The sequence below is a fragment of the Dendrobates tinctorius genome, unplaced genomic scaffold (assembly GCF_039654945.1).
Source record: "Dendrobates tinctorius isolate UK_male_01 unplaced genomic scaffold, ASM3965494v1 ptg000120l, whole genome shotgun sequence".
NCBI classification, from domain to species: Eukaryota; Metazoa; Chordata; class Amphibia; order Anura; family Dendrobatidae; genus Dendrobates; species Dendrobates tinctorius.
Genome location: NW_027361788.1, coordinates 42,843,365 through 42,865,617, shown reverse-complemented (window position 1 = coordinate 42,865,617; position 22,253 = coordinate 42,843,365). Strand labels below are relative to the sequence as shown.

The window sequence follows — 22,253 nt, the reverse complement described above, 5'->3', positions numbered from 1 at the left end:
GCCCCAGAGGATCTGCATGCAGCGTCGGCTCAACATCTCACTTGCCGAACACCACAGGTGGCGCCACAAACTATTCATTCAAACCATTACATTTCCCCCATTACTTGGGCGCCCAGGGCCACGGACCGGGTCCCCGCTGCTGTGACACATCCCGCTGATACCGGCCCGGTACCAAGTACCCCACAGCCCTGGGAGGGCGACCCACATGCTCAGGAAAACCCGAGCAACGAGTATACTGGCTCCTCACTAGCCAGGAAACGATGTAATGGTCACAGCCCCTGAGATGGACTGATAATCAGGGATGAGGCAATGATTCAAGGTTTGGTACAGGGTCTACGGACACAAACAATGCTGTTGATGCTGTAATTATGGTGGATGATAAAGAACGTATGGCCTGAGGCCCGGTCCATGTTCAGCCTAACCCTCAGGGTAGGCAGCATCTGTCTGTACTTGTAGTGTATTGATCAGTGGGAGTCATGTATAAAGATTGCCATTGATTCCCTAATTTAGAACATGGCCTCTTGGGCGTGCCTTCACTACATTCAAACACACAGACACAAATACTTCTATAACCAGGGCGCACACCCTGATGAAGCTACTGTCCATGCCTGTGGGCTGCAGCCTCCTTTCTCTTCCTGCTCACTGACTGTTTCCCTCAGCCTAGGTGCTCCTCCGGTTGTGCAGGACTGGCAGGTAGGAGTGGCCGCCTCTGCTCTCAGGACACTTCCTCATTCTGCAGCAGCTTTTCCCCTGACTCTGGAGACACAGGTTGACTGTGTTCAGTGGACAGGGAAACATGAGTCAGATGGCCGAAAACCTGAGGGGCTTCTTGGCAAGAGTGGAGTGTGTAAAACGCCAAGGGAGCGAGGACCCCCTGGGCAAGGAGTTTCAGGTGAGCCGATGTTCCTAAATATCATTACTTTCGTACATTCCTCATTACTGGCTCCTTCAGATCTGAAAATTATAATTACTACAATTCCAGGTATTGTTGGAAATTAATACAAAAGCTGATGGGATCTAACACTTGCCTATTCCTGCTTCTATACAAGCTGACTAGTGTTGGGAGCGTGACACTGTATGTGAGCTTATATATAGCCACAACTGATTGGGCAGTAACAGTGCACGCATAGGGCACATTACAGCCTATTGGCAATGGCATCCTAAAACTCTGGGTCAGGCCTCTTTCACACATCAGTATTTCATCAGTATTTGTATGCCAAAACCAGGAATGTCTCCAAAACAAAGAACAGACATCAGTCTTTCAATTATATTTTTTTCTCGGTAAGTTCCATTCCTGGCTTTGGCATACAAACACTGATGCAAAATACTGACCAAATACTGACGTGTGAATGAGCCTTCATACAGTATATAAAACTGCACCAGATTAGTCAGTAGTGCCAGTTGTAGCCAAAAGTTTTGAGACTGACACAAATTTGGATTTTTGCAGTTTGTTGATTCAATTTTTATAGTGGCAATTTGCATTAACCTTAGATTGTTAGGAAGACTGATCAGTTGCTGAAAATTGAAAAGAATTCTATCTCAGGAGAAAGTGTTAACAAGGACAAGGAAGCTGATATCACTCTGTCCTGCTGATTGATATAAGAGCAGACTGGTGGCTTTAAAAGGGGCTGATGCATGAAATTACTGTTTTCCTCTGTTAACCCTGGCTACCTTCAAGGAAACACAAGCAGTCATCAATGCTTTGCATCTAAAGGGATTTACAGGCTAGGACATTGCTGCTTTTATGATTTCCCCTAAATCGATCATGTATCAGATCATCACGAACTTCAAAGAGTGAAGTTATATTGTCCTAAATAAAACTAAAGGAAGCTCAAGAAAGTCTACCCAGGACCGTGCCCTAAATCGGACTCACCTACGGAATGGATTCAACACCAGTGCAGAGTTTGCTCAGGAATGGCAGCAGGCGGTTGACAGTGCATTGGCACACATAATGAGGGAAAAGCTTTTGAAATCTGTCCTGGTGTCATGAAGGTCAGCAAAAAATTCACTTTTCTCCTAGAAAAACATCAAGAACAGACTGACATTCTGTAGGAGGTACAGGTCTTGGACTCCAAAAGATGGGGGAAAGTTATTTTCTTTGAAGCCCCCTTCAGACTGTTTGGGATATCTGGAAGAAAGATTCTCCTGAGAAGAAAAGGTGAGCCCTACCATGAGTCCTGTGTCATGCCAACTGTGAAGCATCCTAACAAACTATTCATGTGGAGGGGCTTTTCATCCATGGAGGGTGCTCACTCACAATTTTTCCTAAGAGCACTGCCATGAATAAAGAATGGGACGTAAACATCCCCCAAGAGAAACTTCTACCAACTATCTAGGAGCAATTTGGTGAGGAATGATTTTTCCACCATGTTATAATCCAAAACTTATAACTAAGTGACTCAGTGGCCAAAACATTGACATTTTGTGTCCATGACCATTGAGAACCTGTTCTCAATCCTTAAAAGGAACCTGTTACCCCCCCCCCCAGGGCATTTTTAAGTAAGGCCCCAGCCCCGCAGTGTGAATACATCATAACAAACTGCGGGGCGGGATCTGGGGCCTCCACAACACGCAGGCGCAATAGCCTGATGTCGGTTCTCAGGGAGCGCGCACTGCGCATGCCCGAGAACTCTTGTCACAGCGGAGGCGCCGTCATTCAAAACAGGAGGAGGCAGCGACGCACAGGGGCATCATGATGGACAGATGGTGGGCGGCACCCAGACACAGGACAGGGGCATGATGGACGGATGGTAGGTGGCTGATACAGGGGGACACACCATACCTATGGGACACATTACAGGTATGTGGAGCTATTTATAAAAGTCGATATTTCAGCGTTACTAGGGGTCAGAAACAGAAGAGCCACCTTCCCAGAATGCAGCCTTAGTGCTGCTGAAGGTGGATCTTTTACTTAAAAACGCCCTGGGAGGGTGACAGGTTCCCTTTAAGAGTTGGGTTGACAACAAAATCACAGAAATTGTGATAAACTCCGACCACTGATGAGACAAGAATGGGCAGACATCAGTCATGATTTGTCTCGCAAGCTGATATCCATCTGCCAGGGCTAAGGGCAGAAGTCTGGAAAAATAAGGGTCAATGCTGTAAATAGTGAGTCTTTGCATAAACTTCATGTATTTGTCAGTAAAAGCTTAGAAACTCATGAAATGCTGATAATTGTACTTCGGTGACTCTAGAAACATCTGACTAAAAGATCTGAAAGCACTGAAAGCAGTAAAATGTAAAAACTAAAAATTTGTGTCAGTCTCAAAACTTCTGGTCACAACTGTATACTACATTATAATACACACAGTATTTATCTCACTAATACATCAGGCTAGTGTATACTACAGGGTGGGCTATTTATATGGATACACCTAAATAAAATGGGAATGGCTGGTGATATCAACTTCCTGTTTGCGGCACATTAGTATATGGAAGGGAGGAAACTTTTCAAGATGGGTGGTGACCATGGCGGCCATTTTGAAGTCGTCCATTTTGGATCCAACTTTATTTTTTCCAGTGGGAAGAGGGTCATGTGACACATCAAACTTATTGAGAATTTCACAAGAGAAACAATGGTGTGCTTGGTTTCAATGTAACTTTATTCTTTCATGAGTTATTTACAAGTTTATGACCACTTATAAAATGTGTTCAAAGTGCTGCCCATTGTGTTGGATTGTCAATACAACCCTCTTCTCCCACTCTTGACACACTGATAGCAATACTGCAGAAGAAATACTAGTGTAAGGGGGTCAGATTCCTTGTAGGAATGCTCTGACCTGACACCCATAATGTGGTGGTGCACCATCTTGCTGGAAGAACTCAGGGAATGTGCCATCTTCAGTGCATAAAGAAGACAGCACATCATCATGTAACAATTTCAGATATCCAGTGGCATTGAGGCTTCCATTGATGAAGAATGGCCCCACTATCTTTGTACCCCATATACCAGACCATACCATCAATTATGGGTGTCAGGTCCGAGCATTCCTACATGAACAGTTTCCTGGAAAGTGGATTGGTCGTTGTGGGCCAGTTGAATGGCCACCAAGGTCTCCCTTAGACTTTTATCTTTGGGTCATCTGAAGGCAGTTGTCTATGCTGTCAAGATACGAGATGTGCAGCATCTGAAACAACGGATACTAGAAGCTAGCATTTCTTCTGCGGTGTTGCTATCAGTGTGTCAAGACATAAAAAGCTAGACTGCAGTTTTCCAAAATATATGTGAGCAAGCCAAAATCCTTCTGGGAAAACATCTAGTGGACAGATGAGACCAAGATAGAGCTTTTTGGTAAAGTACATCATTCCACTGTTTACCAGAAATGGAATGAGGCCTACAAAGAAAATAACACAGTACCTACAGTTAAATATCATGGGAGGTTCAAAAATCTTTTGGTGTTGTTTAGTTGCCTCTGGCACTGGACACCTTGACTGTGTGCAAGGCATCATTAATTCTGAAGATTACCAAAAGATTTGGGTCGCAATGTAGTGCCCAGGGTCAGAAAGTTGAGCTTTTATTCTAGGTCAGGCATCTTCCAGCAGGACAATGACCCCAAACATTTTTCAATAAGCACCCAAAAATGGATGGAAACAAAGCGTTGGAGAGTTCTGAAGTGGTCAGCAGTGAGTCTGGATCTAAATCCCATTGAACACCTGTTGAGAGATCTTAAAATTGCAGTTGGGACATATATTTTCCCATATGAAAGACCTGGAGCAGTTTGCAAAAGAAGAGTGCTCCAAAATTCCAGCTGAGAGGTGTAAGAAGCTTGTTGATGGTTATAGGAAGCGACTGATTGAAGTTACTTATTCCAAAGGCTGTGAAACCAAATAGTAAATTGAGCCCATAGTGGTAGCTGATCTAGAACCAGAGCAGGGTTCACCACAATCTGACCTGTCTTCTTTATATAACCACATTTTTATGTATCAGATATCTATTTTTGCAATATTGAGTGACAAAATCTATGTAATTGCTGTAATATTCTGAGAAAAATACTTCATTTACTGGAACAATTTGTAGGGTTCCAACATTTTTGTCCATGACTGTGCTTGATATACCAGCTTAGTGTATACTGTTCTGACCATGTTAGAATGATATTGTACACCACATCCAGGTACTTGATCACATTGTCCTGTTTCTGCCTCATCTGTCAGTTTTGTTCATTCTTATTTATCTTTGATACAAACCATATGGCAATACTCCACCCATCCGGCGCACTACTCCACCGCATCATAAAGGTATGCCAGATGATTACCAGTTATCGGTGCAGACACATGACATAAATATTGCAATCCTTTTATTATCCCGTGCATGATGTAATCCAGGATATACTTACCATGTTGCCTTTTTACCAATTACAATCTCGGGATCCAGTTGAACCTTTTTTTCTACAGTAACAATGGATTGATTCTTTTTTTTCAGTTAACTTTACTTAGTTTCGCCCATTTATTCTGTTCGGCATATGGACTTTGCTGCAGAGCAATTCATCATTTGCAACTTTATGAAATGTTGCTAAACATTTTACTCCAGTACTCTGGTGGAGTACAACAACGCTTTATCATATCCCAGTGATTCTGAGACTGTTTTTTTTGTGACTTATTGTACTTCATGTTAGTTGAAAATTTTGGTGAAAATTATTTGTATTTATTTATGGAAATTTAAAAAAATTGCCAATTGTTTTTTAAATTTCGCATTATACAAACAATTAATTTTTATACCCTTAAACCAGAGTTATATATTTTAGGGACAAATCAAATTTGAAGTGAGTTTGCAGGGCCTATATGACAGAAAATACCCAAAAGTAACGCAATTTTAAAAACTGAACCCTTCAGAGACCTCAAAACCACATTCAGTTTATGACCTCCCTAAGTGCTTCACAGGAATTAAAACAAGTGGTAGGAAACCCCCCCACAAAAATGCTGCTTTAGCCTCGTTTTTCATTTTCACAAGGGTAAGGCTGAGTTCACACGTGGCGTTTTTTTCGCGTTTCCGCGGCAGTTTTAACCGCGCGATTTTGCCGCGAAAAATAAGCATCCCATGCATTCCTATGGGATTCCGCAATGCTGTGCTAATGCTGCGGTTTTTACCGCAGCGGAATCGCTTTGCGGTAAAAACCGCAGCATGCTCATTAATTTGCGGAATCGCGGCGATCCCGCACCCATAGGAATGCATTGTTCCGCTTATTTCCCGCATGTGGCTGTGCACACCATGCGGAAAGTAAGCAGAACAATTGCGGATGGTACCCACAGTCCGGAGGAGAGGAGACTGTCCTCCGGGCTTTGGGTACCATATCCCTGTAAAAAATAGAATTTAAAATAAAAAATATTGTTATTCTTACCCTCCGACGTCCCGCGCAGCCTTCCTGCTTCTCTTCACGCTCCCGTTCCCAGTATGTGTCTGGGGGAGGAGCAGCTCTCTGCACTGAGGCTGCTGGAGGGGAAGAATTTGTTACTGTGTGATGAGGGCTGCTTCATGTGGACGGGGAGGGCCTGTAGCTATGGAGGGTGGGGTTGTTGCTATAGAGGGCATGTTTGGAGTAGAGTAGGAGGTTACGACTAGTTCTCATTTCAATGCCATAACATCCCTCCCCCCCACTTGGACGTTCTGTTCAGAATATCTAGAAAACCGTGCAAACTAGTGACAGAAAGTAAATTACTTATTGTCATAATTCTGCAGCCCAGATATGTACTGAGATTATGTGAAAAGCCCGGACAACCCCTTTAATTTTAGAACAGAAATTCAGCTGAAATAGACTGTGGACACCATGTCGCATTTGCAGCGCCCCAGAGGATGCAAATCAGCAGAAACACCTCACAGGTGACCCGATTTTGGAAACTAAACCCCTGAATTAATTCATCTAGGGGTTAGTTGAGCATTTTGAGCAAGGAGGTGCATCACAGAACTTTATAACATTTGGATGTGATAAAAAAATTACTTTTTTTCTTGTAAAATGTTATTTTCGAACCAAGTTTGCCAATTTCACAAATGGTAAGAGGAGAAAATAGCTCGATAATAAGTTACTCAATTTTTCCCAAATGTGGCAATATCCCATATGTGGTCAAAAACTGCCATTTGTGCTCATGGCAGGATCCAGAATGGAAAGAGCACTTTTTGGAGCATTAGGGTATGTGCACACGCTGCGGATTCTGCTGCGGATCCGCAGCAGTTTCTGCTGCGGATCCGCAGCAGTTTCTGCTGCGTTGTACAGTACCATTATAATCTATGAAAAACAAAAAACGCTGTGCACATGCTGCAGTTTTCCGCGCGGATTCGCTGCGGTTTCAAATCTGCAGCATGTCGATTCTTTGTGCGGAATCCGCAGCGGTTTCACACCTTCTCCATTGTAGAGGTGAAGACCGCAGGTAAACTGCAGGTCTTTTGACTTGCGGATTTACCTGCGGATTTTGCAAAATCCGCGTGGAAAAATCCGCAGACCAATCCGCAGCGTGTGCACATAGCCTAAATGTTGCTGCACTCGACTGGACAAAAATGCTGCAAAGCTGAGCATGTTCACGGGATAAAGCACATCCAGGGCTGCTGCCACTCTCTTGTTTTCTTTTTTCTTTTTTCTTTTCATTTTTAAAAGGACTGGTTGTACAATGTCTTTGTAGCCCAATCAATCCCCATATTAGGGACGGATGTGCCATTGATGCCGACACATGATAACAAGTCCCTGCCTGGCAAGGTAGGAGCCAAAATGTTCGCAGAACAACACATCCTATTACAGAATATATAATGAAGCTGTATGTACATGTGGAAAGTTTTACCAGGTTATATAATACCTTACTAAAATAATAAGAAAGCTCATTCTGTATAGATCAGGAACAGCTCGCGTACTAGGTATCGTCCAGGAACAGCTCACGTGCTAGGTATCGTCCAGGAACAACTCACGTGCTAGGTATCGTCCAGGAACAGCTCGCGTGCTAGGTATCTCCAGGAACAGCTCTCGTGCTAGCTATCTCCAGGAACAGCTTGCGTGCTAGGTGTCCTCCAGGAACAGCTCGTGTGCTAGGTGTCCTCCAGGAACAGCTCGCGTGCTAGGTGTCCTCCAGGAACAGCTCGCGTGCTAGGTGTCCTCCAGGAACAGCTCACGTGCTAGGTATCGTCCAGGAACAGTTCGCGTGCTAGATGTCCTCCAGGAACAGCTCGCGTGCTAGGTGTCCTCCAGGAACAGCTCGCGTGCTAGGTGTCCTCCAGGAACAGCTCGCGTGCTAGGTGTCCTCCAGGAACAGCTCACGTGCTAGGTATCGTCCAGGAACAGTTCGCGTGCTAGATGTCCTCCAGGAACAGCTCGCGTGCTAGGTGTCCTCCAGGAACAGCTCGCGTGCTAGGTGTCCTCCAGGAACAGCTCACGTGCTAAGTGTCCTCAAGGAACAGCTAGCGTGCTAGGTGTCCTCCAGGAACAGCTCGCGTGCTAGGTGTCCTCCAGGAGCAGCTCGCGTGCTAGGTATCCTCCATTAACAGCTCGCATGCTAGGTGTCCTCCAGGAACAGTTCGCGTGCTAGGTGTCCTCCTGGATCAGCTCGTGTGCTAGGTATCGTCCAGGAACAGCTCGCATGCTAGGTGTCCTCCATGAACTGCTCACGTGCTAGGTGTCCTCCAGGAACAGCTCACGTGCTAGGTGTCCTCAAGGAACAGCTAGCGTGCTAGGTGTCCTCCAGGAACAGCCCGCATGCTAGGTGTCCTTCAGGAACAACTCGCGTGCTAGTGTCCACCAGGAACAGCTCGCATGCTAGGTATTGTCCAGGAACAGCTCATGTGCTAGGTATCGTCCAGGAACAGCTCGCGTGCTAGGTATCGTCCGGGAACAGCTCTTGTGCTAGGTATCTCCAGGAACAGCTCGCGTGCTAGGTGTCCTCCAGGAACAGCTCGCGTGCTAGGTGTCCTTCAGGAACAGCTCGCGTGCTAGGTGTCCTCCAGGAACAGCTCACGTGCTAGGTGTCCTCCAGGAACAGCTCGTGTGCTAGGTTCCCTCCAGGAACAGCTCGCGTGCTAGGTGTCCTTCAGGAACAGCTCGCGTGCTAGGTGACCTCCAGGAACAGCTCGCGTGCTAGGTATCGTCCAGGAGCAGCTCGCGTGCTAGGTATCATCCAGCAACAGCTCGCGTTCTAGGTATCCTCCAGGAACACCTTGCGTGTTAGGTGTCCTCCAGGAATAGCTCGTGTGCTAGATGTCTTCCATGAAAACTTATGTCCATGTCTATACCAACAAACAGCATGGCTGCCTTACACGGCATCGTGTATTTTCAGTGTCAGTTCAATTACATGACAGATATAGCATGTCCTGATGAGGGAACTGACACCCGCTCATCACGTACTATACCAGTCATCTGGCATTTAGGGGTTAAAGGTAATCTGTCATCAGGTTTTCCCTATAGAAGCCATTGCCAGCAAGTCCTCCAGCCTTTAAAGGGAATCTGTCTCCAGTTTTTTACTACCCATTCTGAGAGCAGCATGATGTAAGGGCACAGACCCTGATTCCAGTGATGTGTCACTTGCTGGGCTCCTTGCTGTCATTTTAATACAATCAGTTTTTTCTGCTGCAGATCTTAGCAGTTATCTGAATGCTGAGCACTGTATAATCTTGCCCACACCACTGATTGGCAGCTTTTGCCCATGTACAATATACACAGAAAGCCGCCAATCAATAGTGGGGCGGGGTTATACACAGCTAATGTTACTTAAAATTAAAGCCGATTTAAAGCCAAGTTCACATATTGCATATTTGGGGCCCCTTTTTTTGCATGGATTCCTAAAGTGATTTTCTGCATTTAAAGTCTGTGCTTATTTTCTGGACTTATTCCTGCAGTGTTTATGTTGTGCAATCGCACCAAAAAAGTGTGACAAAATATCGCCTGGTGGATTTAGGGTTACTGTTAAAATAAATGCGCAAAATCCACACACAAAAAAAGGCGCGTTTCTGCAAAATAAATAGAATTGCTGCAGATTTTAAAAAACGCAGCGTGTGGGTTCTGCACAAAGAAATGCAGCTCATGGATAAGACTTAAGCTATGGTCACACGTTGCGTTTTTGCTGTGTGTTTTTTTATGTAATGTTTAAGATGCTTACAAAAAGCAGGTTTTGCTTTGTATTTGGAGCGTTTTTGCTGCATTTTAATTGCTGCGTCTTAGTCAATGTACATTTGTCTCTTGTGCATGCTGATAAAGTCTAGGGCATAAAAAAAATAATTCAACTTCATCAGGTTTTGACACCAAAAATGCAGCAAAACCTGATACCTACGTTTTTGCAGCATTTTCTGTACCACCCATTGTTTTCAATGGGTGAAAAACGCTGAAAAAAAAAATGCTGAAAGAAGTGTCATGCTGCATTTGGCAAAAACACAGCTCTTTGACAAAACAGTCAGGAAAAAAAACAAGCTGTGTACAGGTACTGTAGGGCTATGTGCACACGCTGCGGTTTTTGCTGCGGATACGCTGCGGTTTTGGCCTCTGCGGATCTGCAGCAGTTCTGCAGACAGTGTACAGTAGCATGTTATCCTATGGGATTTACATTCTGCTGTGCACATGCTGCGTTTTTTTAATTGCGGAAAAGCTGCGGTTTTGAATCCGCAGAAAGAAATGACATGTCACTTGTTTTCTGCGGATTCCGCTGCGGTTTACCATCTCCTCCATTGTAGAGGTGATAAGCCGCAGGCCAATCCGCAGGTCATTTTACCTGCGGTTCCGCAGATACAAATCCGCAGACCAATCCGCAACATGTGCACATAGCCTAAAACGCAACGTGTGGACACAGCCTTAGGCCGGGGTCACACTGGCGATTAAAATGGACGAATGCAATGCGATAAAAAATCGCATTGCATTCGTCCCAATGTTATTCTATGGGGCAGCTCCCATCATGCGATTTTTGATCGGATCCGATCCTCGGACCGAGACAATCGCAGCATGCTGCGATTGTCACCGATTTTCGGATCGGATTCGACAATGCAAGTCTATGGGGCGAGAAAAAATTGGATTGCAAACGGACCAGATGTGTGAGTTGCGATAAAATCGCACCAAAAGCCGGCATTTTTTTATCCAAAATACAGTAAAATCACAGTGACCGGTTAAATAAAGGAATGAATAGATCTTAACACATTAAATAAATATATATATTATATTTCATACATGTCATAGAGACAAATTTATATATATATATTTCTAATTCATACAGTTCTTCATAGCAGAATAGCCGCTGACACATTAGCCGGCTTTTGTATAATCTTTCTCCTGCCCGACATGAAATGACACATGGTTTACATATAGTTAACCATTTAATTTCATGTTTTTTTTTTATGTCTATCACTATTAATTATATGAGGGCTTGTGGGTAAAATTTTGGAGTTGTAGGGGTTCATTTAAGGGGTTAATTCGTTGTATTAAATTGCTGGGACTCTTGCTGTTGTCATTGAGGCTGCAGGGAGTCCCCGCAATTTAATGTGAGAACCCAATTTGGGGCTCATGCAGACATCTGTGGATCTCGATCCGCTCATAGCTCTGTAATCTGCAAATGAAAAAACCCAAAACCTTCCATTTCATAGTTTAATAACTGCAAAGTTTCAGCTCTACTCATTTCTGCCTCCATTCATGATTTGATGTGATGTTCCTCATTGCCATGACCATAGGCAGCAGTCGGGAGCGCGTTTGCTTGTAGTTCAGTTGGCCACGGACTTGTGACTTTTTTTTAATATTTTTCTACAATTAAGAGTCATGTTATGAAGATTTGGATGCGGGAATTGTTCCCACCTCCCACAATGCACTGCTCTCTCGTACACGTCATACAAGAAATGAAAGATCATTACAAGTGAAGCAAAATCCTCCATATAGAGAAGTGACTGCAAAACTTCCTCCAGCACTGTACCATGCGGAGATTCTGCGGCTTCTATGCCCCAATTCATTACATTCGGTGACTTGTGTTATTATGGAGTCTTTATTGCATTTCTTAGATACGTTTTTGTTTGTTTTTTTTCTGCTGTTTTAGTCTCTTTTTAGTATTTTAAATGTCTGATTCATTGTTGCATTTGAGCCTTTTTTTGGTTACTTTTATCTGTTTTTTAAGTGTGCTAATTTTTTCCTTTATTTTTTTTCCCTTTTTTGAAGTCTATTTTGGTTCAAGTCAACTGTTTTCTTTTTTTTTTTTTTGTGGACCTGGTTTTTGTTTTCCAGATATTTAAGGTTTGAGTAATTAACTGAGACGTTAAAAATTTGCAACATTTTTTATGCAAATATATTCCTTCTCCCCCAGAGTGATTTTATAAACTACTGAATTTTTTTGTGTCATTTATGCAAAATTAACCTTTTTTCCACCTTTTTAAAGTAAAAAAAAAAAAGAGGCATAGTCTCCTAAAAGACAAAAAAAAATATATTTTTTTTTTTTAGCAAAATTCAGGAGTCTTGTGCATTGATTTGTTGAACAGAAACGAACAATGAATACCACAAGATAAAAAAAGAAAAGTGACTTGGAAAATCTGGGCAGATTACAGGTGTTTCTACGACGTTTCCAGACTGCGCAATATTGCTTTTTTTCTCCATTGTGCACAAAGGTAATGACATGTAGGACACATTACACAGACGCTGGATCCATGTGTGCGTTATGTGACCAATGTCAATCAAGGAGTCACGCCTATTTTTGCCCACTACCCTTTTTCTACCTTTTTCTAAAATTAAAGTTTATTTTGAGCTTTCTTCAGGGAAGTCTTCCCTATGGGGTCAGAGGTATCAGAACTCAGTTTCTTCTTTCGTTTCTCGTACAGAGACCATCATTAACCCCTAACTGTCAGTTCCGGACAGAATCCTCCCATTCACTTTTACTAAAAAATAAAGGCATTTATAGAATTGGCTAAAATTTCCTGTTTTGGGGGGTTTTGCAGGAAATCAAGTGTCGTGCTGCAGCCTTTCGACAAGATAGCAACTACTCCACGGAGGCTGGAGGATGCCAGGAAAACCTGAAAAAGAACAGGTACAAGGACATTCTGCCATGTGAGTATTATACAGAGACTACTCTGGGACGCCATGTTTAGGAAGCGAGGGGCACTGGGAAAGTATCTTGTGTGAACTGATTAATACATGAGATCTGTTTGATGTTCAGGAGACCTGTTTAATAGTCATATTTGATTAATATTTATGAGAACTGCTTTATATGCGAAATCATTAGTTCCACTTGAATTTGGAGCTGCGACCGTCTAATAAATGCCAATCTCTGAGTCTGTTTCGTCGGGGTTACAGGACAGCATGGTGATGGCAATAGCCAATATGGCCGCTGTACCGCTCTCACAATGGTTCCCACCGAGCTTTCCTGAGCATTGGAGAGTTTTCAGAAGTGTTTTTTTTTCCCTACAACTGATGAAACGGTCACTTTCTGACTTTTACTTATTGATGGCTTTTCTTTAGCACACATGTCCAGTGAACAACGGCAGCACCGCCAGAGGCTTCTCTGTAGACAAAAGAACGATTTTACCATTCAGCCTAACGATATTCGTTATTCGCAAATCAATATCATTCTGCAAAGTCCTATGTTCCAGTTAATGATCAGTCACCTGGATCTACACTTTAGTACAGTGTTCTATAGTTTGTGGCTTGTAAAATGCTGCAAAACTACAGCACCCAACATTCCCTATCGCCTGTGTTGTGTGTTTTTGTGCAGTGCAGTGTGCCCGTCTGGTTTGGCATAGGCAGAGATAGAGAAGTAAACTGACATGAGCTGTGTCCTCCAATAGCTGCCTATGCAGAGCACACAAACAGATGACAAACTCATCTCACCTGCTGCCATCTTTACAAGCACAGACTGAGATGGAGAAGTTGAACAGCGATTGACGACCGTACAGAATCCCATGTACTGCACATTACTAACATCTGATTTTACGTTTTGACACTTTTTCTAACCCTCGCTCGGGTTCAGGCTAGGGTTAAGCGTAGGGCTAGGGAAGTAAAACAGTTACAGGACAAATTGTATTAGAAAAAAAGGAGGCATTTTAAAGAAATATATTAAAAAACTAAGAAGTCCAAGTGGAACTATAATCAAATACAATATATGTGCTTGGAGTTTAATACTGGATTGGTGGAAAGGACTCTGGGAGTGCGAACGGGTCATGGATTAATACTAGCCTTGCCCTGATCCCTGGTAACCAACTCTACCAGTGCCACTACCTCTCCCCCAACCACAGGCTGGGGACCTGTTGAGTGCAAAATTCGATATTTCTTCTGTCACATGCTGGGGCTCTCCGATTGAGTCCATACTTGGATATTTTTACTGTCACAGGCTGGGGGTCTCCGATTGAGTGCATAATTCGATATTTCTGCTGTTTTAGATGATCAGACGCGTGTTCCCGTCACATTACTTGCAGAGGGCGTTGGATCTGATTACATTAATGCGAGCTTCATACAGGTAAACAGCTCAGGATGATTTCTGTGATCTCTAGATTTAGTACATCCTTCCATACATCCCCTGGCCGGACATTGATCTGAATGCATGGCATCATTCAATATTGGACCGAGTCTGCTAGGGCAGGAGAGGTTCCCTGTGATTCCTTAGCTATGTACAGCAGTTACTCTACTATCTGCCTCACATACAGTCCCATTCCTCACATATTCTATATTATCTATATTATACTACTCTTCCATGCCGTACCCTGCAGCTCCCCCCAGTTTTATACCATTTAATGCCATATAATGATATTGTCAGTGTCTGGTATGCTGCATTATGTACATGAAATCCTCTGGTTCTGCAGGGTGTAGATAAGCAGCCGCGGTACATCGCCACGCAGGGACCCCTGAGCCACACAGTGGTGGACTTCTGGAGGATGATATGGCAGTATAATGTTAAGGTAAGCGTGACCGCTCCAGGTTTTCTCCGCTCCACAACTATTCACTGTAATAGCAGCAATTACAATCTCAGGAAAAACATCAACATTTTCTTAGAAATACATGAAGGGTCCATGAATATTTCATCATCGTGAAGCGTGAACCTTACTACATTTTATAAAAATTGAATGTTCTCCAAAAGAGGCGCTTCCCAATAATCCGCCTTCCACATCGTGCTCTCCACTACCACCCCCAACGTCTGATGTCAGTAGTGATATGACAGCGAGGCGCTCAGACATTTGCATTTATGAGGAGGACACTGTTGTCATTGTTTCCCGCAGAGGACAGGGCTATTTCTTTTTCCAGGCCTGCAGACTCCATGACCCAAGCTGGGTCCTGCCGCACAGCAATGGTTTCCTATGCAGGTTGCTGCCTTTAGGAGATGCTTACCTGACAATTCCGTTCTGTGCGGACTGATTTTACCTTCATTAAGGTCTCTTTCACAAGTCTGTGTCTCCGGTACGTGTGGTGACTGTTTTCACACGTAATGGAGACACTGACACCCGTAAGATCCATTCAAGTGAATAGGCCTGTGCACATGTCATGTCAGTGTTTTTCCACGGATCGTGTGTCCGTGGACATAACACACTGACATGTCCATTTTTTACCGTAACGCTTGCACACGGAGAACACACATTGTTGTCATCCATGTGACACGCATCAGCGTGGGAAGCGTTACAGTAAGCACTGTTCCCCGGCATCGGGTGCTGAAGACGGCTCTCATCATTTTCACTGCTCTGCTGGCGGGCAGCACGAGCAGGAGAGAATGAGGAGAGTTATATTCAAATGATAACAATAGCAATGTAGTAAAGGAAATGCTCTCAAAAATTATCGTGCTAGCAGGAAAAAACGTTGCATAAAAATAGAGGAATCTGTAGCGCAAATGTAGATAGACTTGTAAGGTGAAAAAATATTTTATTATTTGGTGTACAACAGAATCTAACATTTTGGCCCAATCGCGGCCTTTATCAAGGTTATCTAAACAGAAAACACAATAATAACAGTTATCATCAGAAGGCATGAAAGACAAAAAAGCAATCTCATAACACAAAATACAAATTATAATAAAATGTGCACTATAATGTGAAATAGAGGGGATTCCTTATCGTCCAGATAATCCCAGGACTAAAACAAAGCTAGAATATAAATTCACTACCATTCAAAAGTTTAGGGTCACTTAAAATTTTCCTTATTTTTGTAAGAAAAGCACAGTTTTTCCAATGAAGCTAATATTAAATGATTCAAAAATACACTCTATACATTGTTAATGTGGTAATTGACTATTCTAGCTGAAAACATCTGGTTTGTAATGCAATATCTTCATAGGTGTATAGAGGCCCACTTCCAACAATCATCACTTCAGTGTTCCACCTGCTGCCGCTAATAACAGTGACAGCAGGAGCAGCTGATTGGAGTATTCATCAGCTGCTCCTGCACTATAAATAAATAATTAAAAACAAAATCCGGCGTGGGTTCCCCTGTATTTTCTGTAGCCAGCTAGGCAAAACTCACAGCTGGGGGCTGCAACCCTCAGCTGTTAGCAAGGCCGGTTATGAAGAATAGAGGGATCCCAACGCTGTTAATTATTTAAATAAGTAATTTAAAAAAATGGAGTGGGGTCCCTCCTATTTTTGACAACCAGCCTTGCTAAAACAGACAGCTGGGGGCTGCTGTTCTCTGGCTGGATAGGGGCCATTGACATAGAACCCCCCAGCGTAAAAAAATCAGCCCGCAGCTACCCAAAATAGGTGCATCTATTAGAAGCGCTAATTGTGGTGCTTTGCCTGGCTCTTCCCACTTGCCCTGTAGCAGTGGAAAGTGGGGTTTATATTTGTGGGGTTGATGTCTCCTTTGTATTGTACGATGACATCAAGCCCACGAATTATTAACGGAGAGGCGTCTATAAGACACCTATCCATTACTAATCCTATAGTTATATTGTAAATAAACACACAGCCAGAATAAAGTCCTTTATTAGAAATAAAACAAAATACACTTTTCCATTTTTATTTAAAAATAACAAACACAGTTATACTCACCAAATGTCTATTCCACTGAAGCCCTCGTTTTCTGTAATAAAACTAAAATAATAAACAACAATATCCCTCACCTGTCCATCGTTCTGTCCCACACCATAATCTATGTCTGGGAGATAAATAGTTTTCAACCTTGACGGTGCAAAGATGCGACCATCCAGGCTGAGAACCACTGAGGAATGAGCTGCTGCGAGTGTAGCATCATCATGGTTACCGTTGGTCAATTCTCACGATCATCTGCTGTGAAGACACTGAGCTTGAACTGCGGTGACCTCATGGCTGACTTTTTCCCCATGGTGCTGAGGTCACCGCAGTTCAGCCCAACTGGGAACGCACCCTCACTGACCGGCAGTAACCACGATAATGTCACCGCAGCTCATTCGGGAGAGAGAGAGTCAGGAGAGAGAGACCATAAATGCAGTCTTGGTTTAGTCCAATGGAAAGAGATGAGCTTGGAGAGTGAAGTGGATTTGGCACTGGTTTATGAAGCCGCGACTATCCTTGGGGTCTCCATCATAGCAGGATGGGAGTGAAAGTTGGAGCTTAGCTGCTTCACCAGAAACTAGAGACTTAGGCAGTTCCGCAGGAGAAGCAGCCAGTCCTGAGGAAGGATGACCTGAAACAGTAGAGGCGTGGGATAGGGAGAAAACTGAGGTGGACAAATCCTGCAGTGGAGTTGTGTAATAGTAGTCATGGCGAGGGGCTGCTGCTGTTCCAACACACCCTGGTGCCCCCCTGCATTAATAAAGTGTCCCTTCTTGTCTGTGTTGTGTGTGTGGTGCAATTCACCCACCTGTGGGTCGGAGTTCTCAGGCTGCAGAATTCCCGCTTTCTTCAGCAACACACAAAGATTCTCAAAGTCCAAGTTCAATTCAAACATATCAACTTTACTTAGCTCTTCCAGTTTTGACACAGACACCGCACAGCAATCTTCATACAGGATGGAAATTCTTGTCCCTAGTTCCTCCTGTCACCACTTGTTCCTGTACTTTATCCTCCGGTACCGCAGCTTCCTGAGTAGCTGGACTAGCTTGTTCCTGGTGCTCACCGTCCATTTTACTCATCCTGGGCAAAAGTAAAGGATGCCGCTGCCAATCCTTGTCAGACCATAAGTCTCAGGAGTCACAGGACTGCCCCATAAGCCTAGCCGCTGTTTCTCTCATGCTGCACTCTTCTGGTCGTGCCCATGTGTCTGTTCACCCGTTGGGCCTGGATTGATGAGCCTCTGACATAACACAGCTCCTGTTTGCAACCTCACTGTATACTGTCCTATTCACTACTCTAACTACCTCAGGCAAAACTCTCCTGACCCTTTCACTAGCTCCTCACACTAGCTAACATCCTATTGGTTTAACTATTTCCTATCTTAACTCAATCTAAACTCCTACTCTAAAGTGCCTCCCCCCACTGCTGTAAGTCCTATTTTACCTCTTCTAACACTGAGAAACAAAGAAATGGGGCACCACCGAAAGGATAATTAAGGGGATGCAACCTAGACTTAAATAGTGCATATGTTTGACAAAAAGGAGAGAAAGAAATAGGCCATGAGCAGGGGATCACCCTGAATAGGACATAGCATATACAGTGGGGAAAAAAAGTATTTAGTCAGTCAGCAATAGTGCAAGTTCTACCACTTAAAAAGATGAGAGGCGTCTGTAATTTACATCATAGGTAGACCTCAACTATGGGAGACAAACTGAGAAAAAAAAATCCAGAAAATCACATTGTCTGTTTTTTTTTTCATTTTATTTGCATATTATGGTGGAAAATAAGTATTTGGTCAGAAACAAGCAATCAAGATTTCTGGCTCTCACAGACCTGTAACTTCTTCTTTAAGAGTCTCCTCTTTCCTCCACTCATTACCTGTAGTAATGGCACCTGTTTAAACTTGTTATCAGTATAAAAAGACAGCTGTGCACACCCTCAAACAGTCTGACTCCAAACTCCACTATGGTGAAGACCAAAGAGCTGTCAAAGGACACCAGAAACAAAATTGTAGCCCTGCACCAGGCTGGGAAGACTGAATCTGCAATAGCCAACCAGCTTGGAGTGAAGAAATCAACTGTGGGAGCAATAATTAGAAAATGGAAGGCATACAAGACCACTGATAATCTCCCTCGATCTGGTGCTCCACGCAAAATCCCACCCCGTGGGGTCAGAATGATCACAAGAACGGTGAGCAAAAATCCCAGAACCACGCGGGGGGACCTAGTGAATGAACTGCAGAGAGCTGGGACCAATGTAACAAGGCCTACCATAAGTAACACACTACGCCACCATAGACTCAGATCCTGCAGTGCCAGACGTGTCCCACTGCTTAAGCCTGTACATGTCCGGGCCCGTCTGAAGTTTGCTAGAGAGCATTTGGATGATCCAGAGGAGTTTTGGGAGAATGTCCTATGGTCTGATGAAACCAAACTGGAACTGTTTGGTAGAAACACAACTTGTCGTGTTTGGAGGAAAAAGAATACTGAGTTGCATCCATCAAACACCATACCTACTGTAAAGCATGGTGGTGGAAACATCATGCTTTGGGGCTGTTTCTCTGCAAAGGGGCCAGGACGACTGATCCGGGTACATGAAAGAATGAATGGGGCCATGTATCGTGAGATTTTGAGTGCAAACCTCCTTCCATCAACAAGGGCATTGAAGATGAAACGTGGCTGGGTCTTTCAACATGACAATGATCCAAAGCACACCGTCAGGGCAACGAAGGAGTGGCTTCGTAAGAAGCATTTCAAGGTCCTGGAGTGGCCTAGCCAGTCTCCAGATCTCAACCCTATAGAAAACCTTTGAAGGGAGTTGAAAGTCCGTGTTGCCAAGCGAAAAGCCAAAAACATCACTGCTCTAGAGGAGATCTGCATGGAGGAATGGGCCAACATACCAACAACAGTGTGTGGCAACCTTGTGAAGACTTACAGAAAAAGTTTGACCTCTGTCATTGCCAACAAAGGATATATCACAAAGTATTGAGATTAAATTTTGTTTCTGACCAAATACTTATTTTCCACCATAATATGCAAATAAAATGAAAAAAAAACAGACAATGTGATTTTCTGGATTTTTTTTTCTCAGTTTGTCTCCCATAGTTGAGGTCTACCTATGATGTAAATTACAGACGCCTCTCATCTTTTTAAGTGGTGGAACTTGCACTATTGCTGACTGACTAAATACTTTTTTCCCCACTGTATAATACAAATTTTATTCAACACAGCAAACAGCAAAAATTCTTAAAAACATTAAAAATGGTCACAAATGTGACACATACACAAATAATACAATGCTCATAATAGAGCAACCCACCTGCTACCAACTAACACCCTCACCGAGAATGATGCCTATATCCCTAGGTCCATGTAAACAGGATTCTCAATAGGAGAATTTGTAAGCCCACACATAGGTGATATAGAGCATAAGAGTCAGAAACACCAATAATATACAAATACAATGAAAAAATGATGTAATTCCAACCCAATAATTGCAAAAAACAGTACAAGGGATAATGTAAACCCAAGAAGATGCTGATCACTATGAGGTGTACAAAAAAGATAGAAATGCACACTAAATAGACCTCGTATATGCGTAGAGGTACCCCAGCCCAAGATCAGGCATAGGGAACATCAAGGACCAGATCAGCCAGACCATTAGGGACTAGAGAGGGTCTAAGTGAACAGAGAAAAGAGGGGTGACGCATTTTGTCTCTGGCTCTACCTGCCCCACTTCACTTCTCATGGGTTTTGTATTGTGCTAATTTGCATGTGTGGTTATCATTTGGGGTGGCTATGGAGATTTTCTCTGTCCACTTAGACCCTCTCTAGCCCCTAATGGTCTGGCTGATCTGGTCCTTGATGAATTTTTGCTGTTTGCTGTGTTGAATAAAATTTGTATTATATATGCTATGTCCTACTCAGGGTGATCCCCTGCTCATGGCCTATTTCTTTCTCTCCTTTTTGTCAAACCTCTTCTAACACTAAACCTTACCCAAATACTATATTTTCCCCATCTCTATCCCTAGTCATGAAAACATACGCAATGCATGATTGAACATCAGTACATTATTTAACACATTAATATGCAGTAAAACAGTTACTCTTCACATGAACATTATGTGTAAAACATACCCGGTTTCATAAAGAAGGTACGCACAGCGATGCAGGGCTCAAAATGTCCTCCAGTACACCCCCTCCACACCTCCCTCCAAAAAAACCATGGTCATCCCCAACCATGCAGCACCGGTAAAATACAACCACATGAAACATTCTTTTAAAACATATTTAACCGCAAACAATCATCACGCTCTATATAAGAGTCTGTCACGCTCGCGCCTTGGCTGATTGGCGCGAGCCGGGGGGTTGTGGCCCCACTGAGCCACAGACCAGACTACCCTGGAAGGGGCGTGACTAAGACAGCTGCCTTGGTCTTCTCTGGAGCCTCCAATGGTGAGGTCAGGGTTGTGCAGCAGGCAGCTGCCAGGTGCCACTCCAGGGTGGTGTCTGGCTGTGACTGCTGATCCCACTCGGGGAGAGGACAGGTGCAAGTGACAGGTAGGCTGAGACACAGGGCAAGCAGGCACGGCTTGGAGACACAGGGCAAGCAGGCACGGCTTGGAGACACAGGGCAAGCAGGCACGGCTTGGAGACACAGGGCAAGCAGGCACGGCTTGGAGACACAGGGCAAGCAGGCACAGCTTGGAGACACAAGGCAAGCAAGCACGGCTTTGAGACACAGGGCAAGAGAGCATGGCTTGAGACACAGGACAGGAGGGCACGGCTTGAGAAGAAACAGGTAGGGACCTGTTCACACAGCGGGTGCAGGTACGGATACAGGCAGGAAGGAGTGGAATGTGGAGGAACAAGTTTTGGACCTGTTCACACAGGAGGTGTAGGTATATAGGCAGGAGTGCGGAGTAGGCGGAGCCTCAGGAGTGCGGAGTAGGCGGAGCCTCAGGAGTGCGGAGTAGGTGGAGCCGCAGGAGTGCAGAGTAGGCGGAACCGCAGGAGTGCGGAGTAGGCGGAGCCGCTGGGGTAAATCTGAACCACAAGGTCTGCGGAGAGAAGCTGCAGCAAGAGGTTCTGCAGCGGCAGAGCAAAGCTGAATCACAAGGTCTGTGGAAAGAAGCTTCAGCAAGAGGTTCTGCAGCAACAGGAGCAGAGCAGGCAGAGCTGCAAGGGTGCAGAGCAAGGACGGGGAGGACACAGGGAAAGGCACAGCAGGGAAGGAAGCCAAAGACAAGGAGGCAGGGGAAGGACAGAGTTCAGACAAGGTACAGGGACAAAGACTCAGGGACCAGGATATTCTGCCTCCTGGCAGGCGGAAGGACAAGTAAACACAAAGCTAGGACCAAGACACAGAGACCAGGATATGC

General features: G+C 44.1%; 1 protein-coding gene across 1 annotated transcript in view; it reads left to right on the top strand.

Moving 5' to 3' along the window:
- Nucleotides 1-630: 630 nt before the first annotated feature.
- Nucleotides 631-22,253, top strand: part of PTPN18 (protein tyrosine phosphatase non-receptor type 18) — a 79,624-nt gene continuing 58,001 nt past the window's right edge. The window contains exons 1-4 of the mRNA XM_073541259.1: nucleotides 631-892; nucleotides 12,863-12,971; nucleotides 14,300-14,376; nucleotides 14,720-14,815. Coding sequence (XP_073397360.1) covers nucleotides 797-892; nucleotides 12,863-12,971; nucleotides 14,300-14,376; nucleotides 14,720-14,815 — 378 coding nt within the window. The 5' untranslated portion in view covers nucleotides 631-796. The remainder of the gene's footprint in view (nucleotides 893-12,862; nucleotides 12,972-14,299; nucleotides 14,377-14,719; nucleotides 14,816-22,253) is intronic.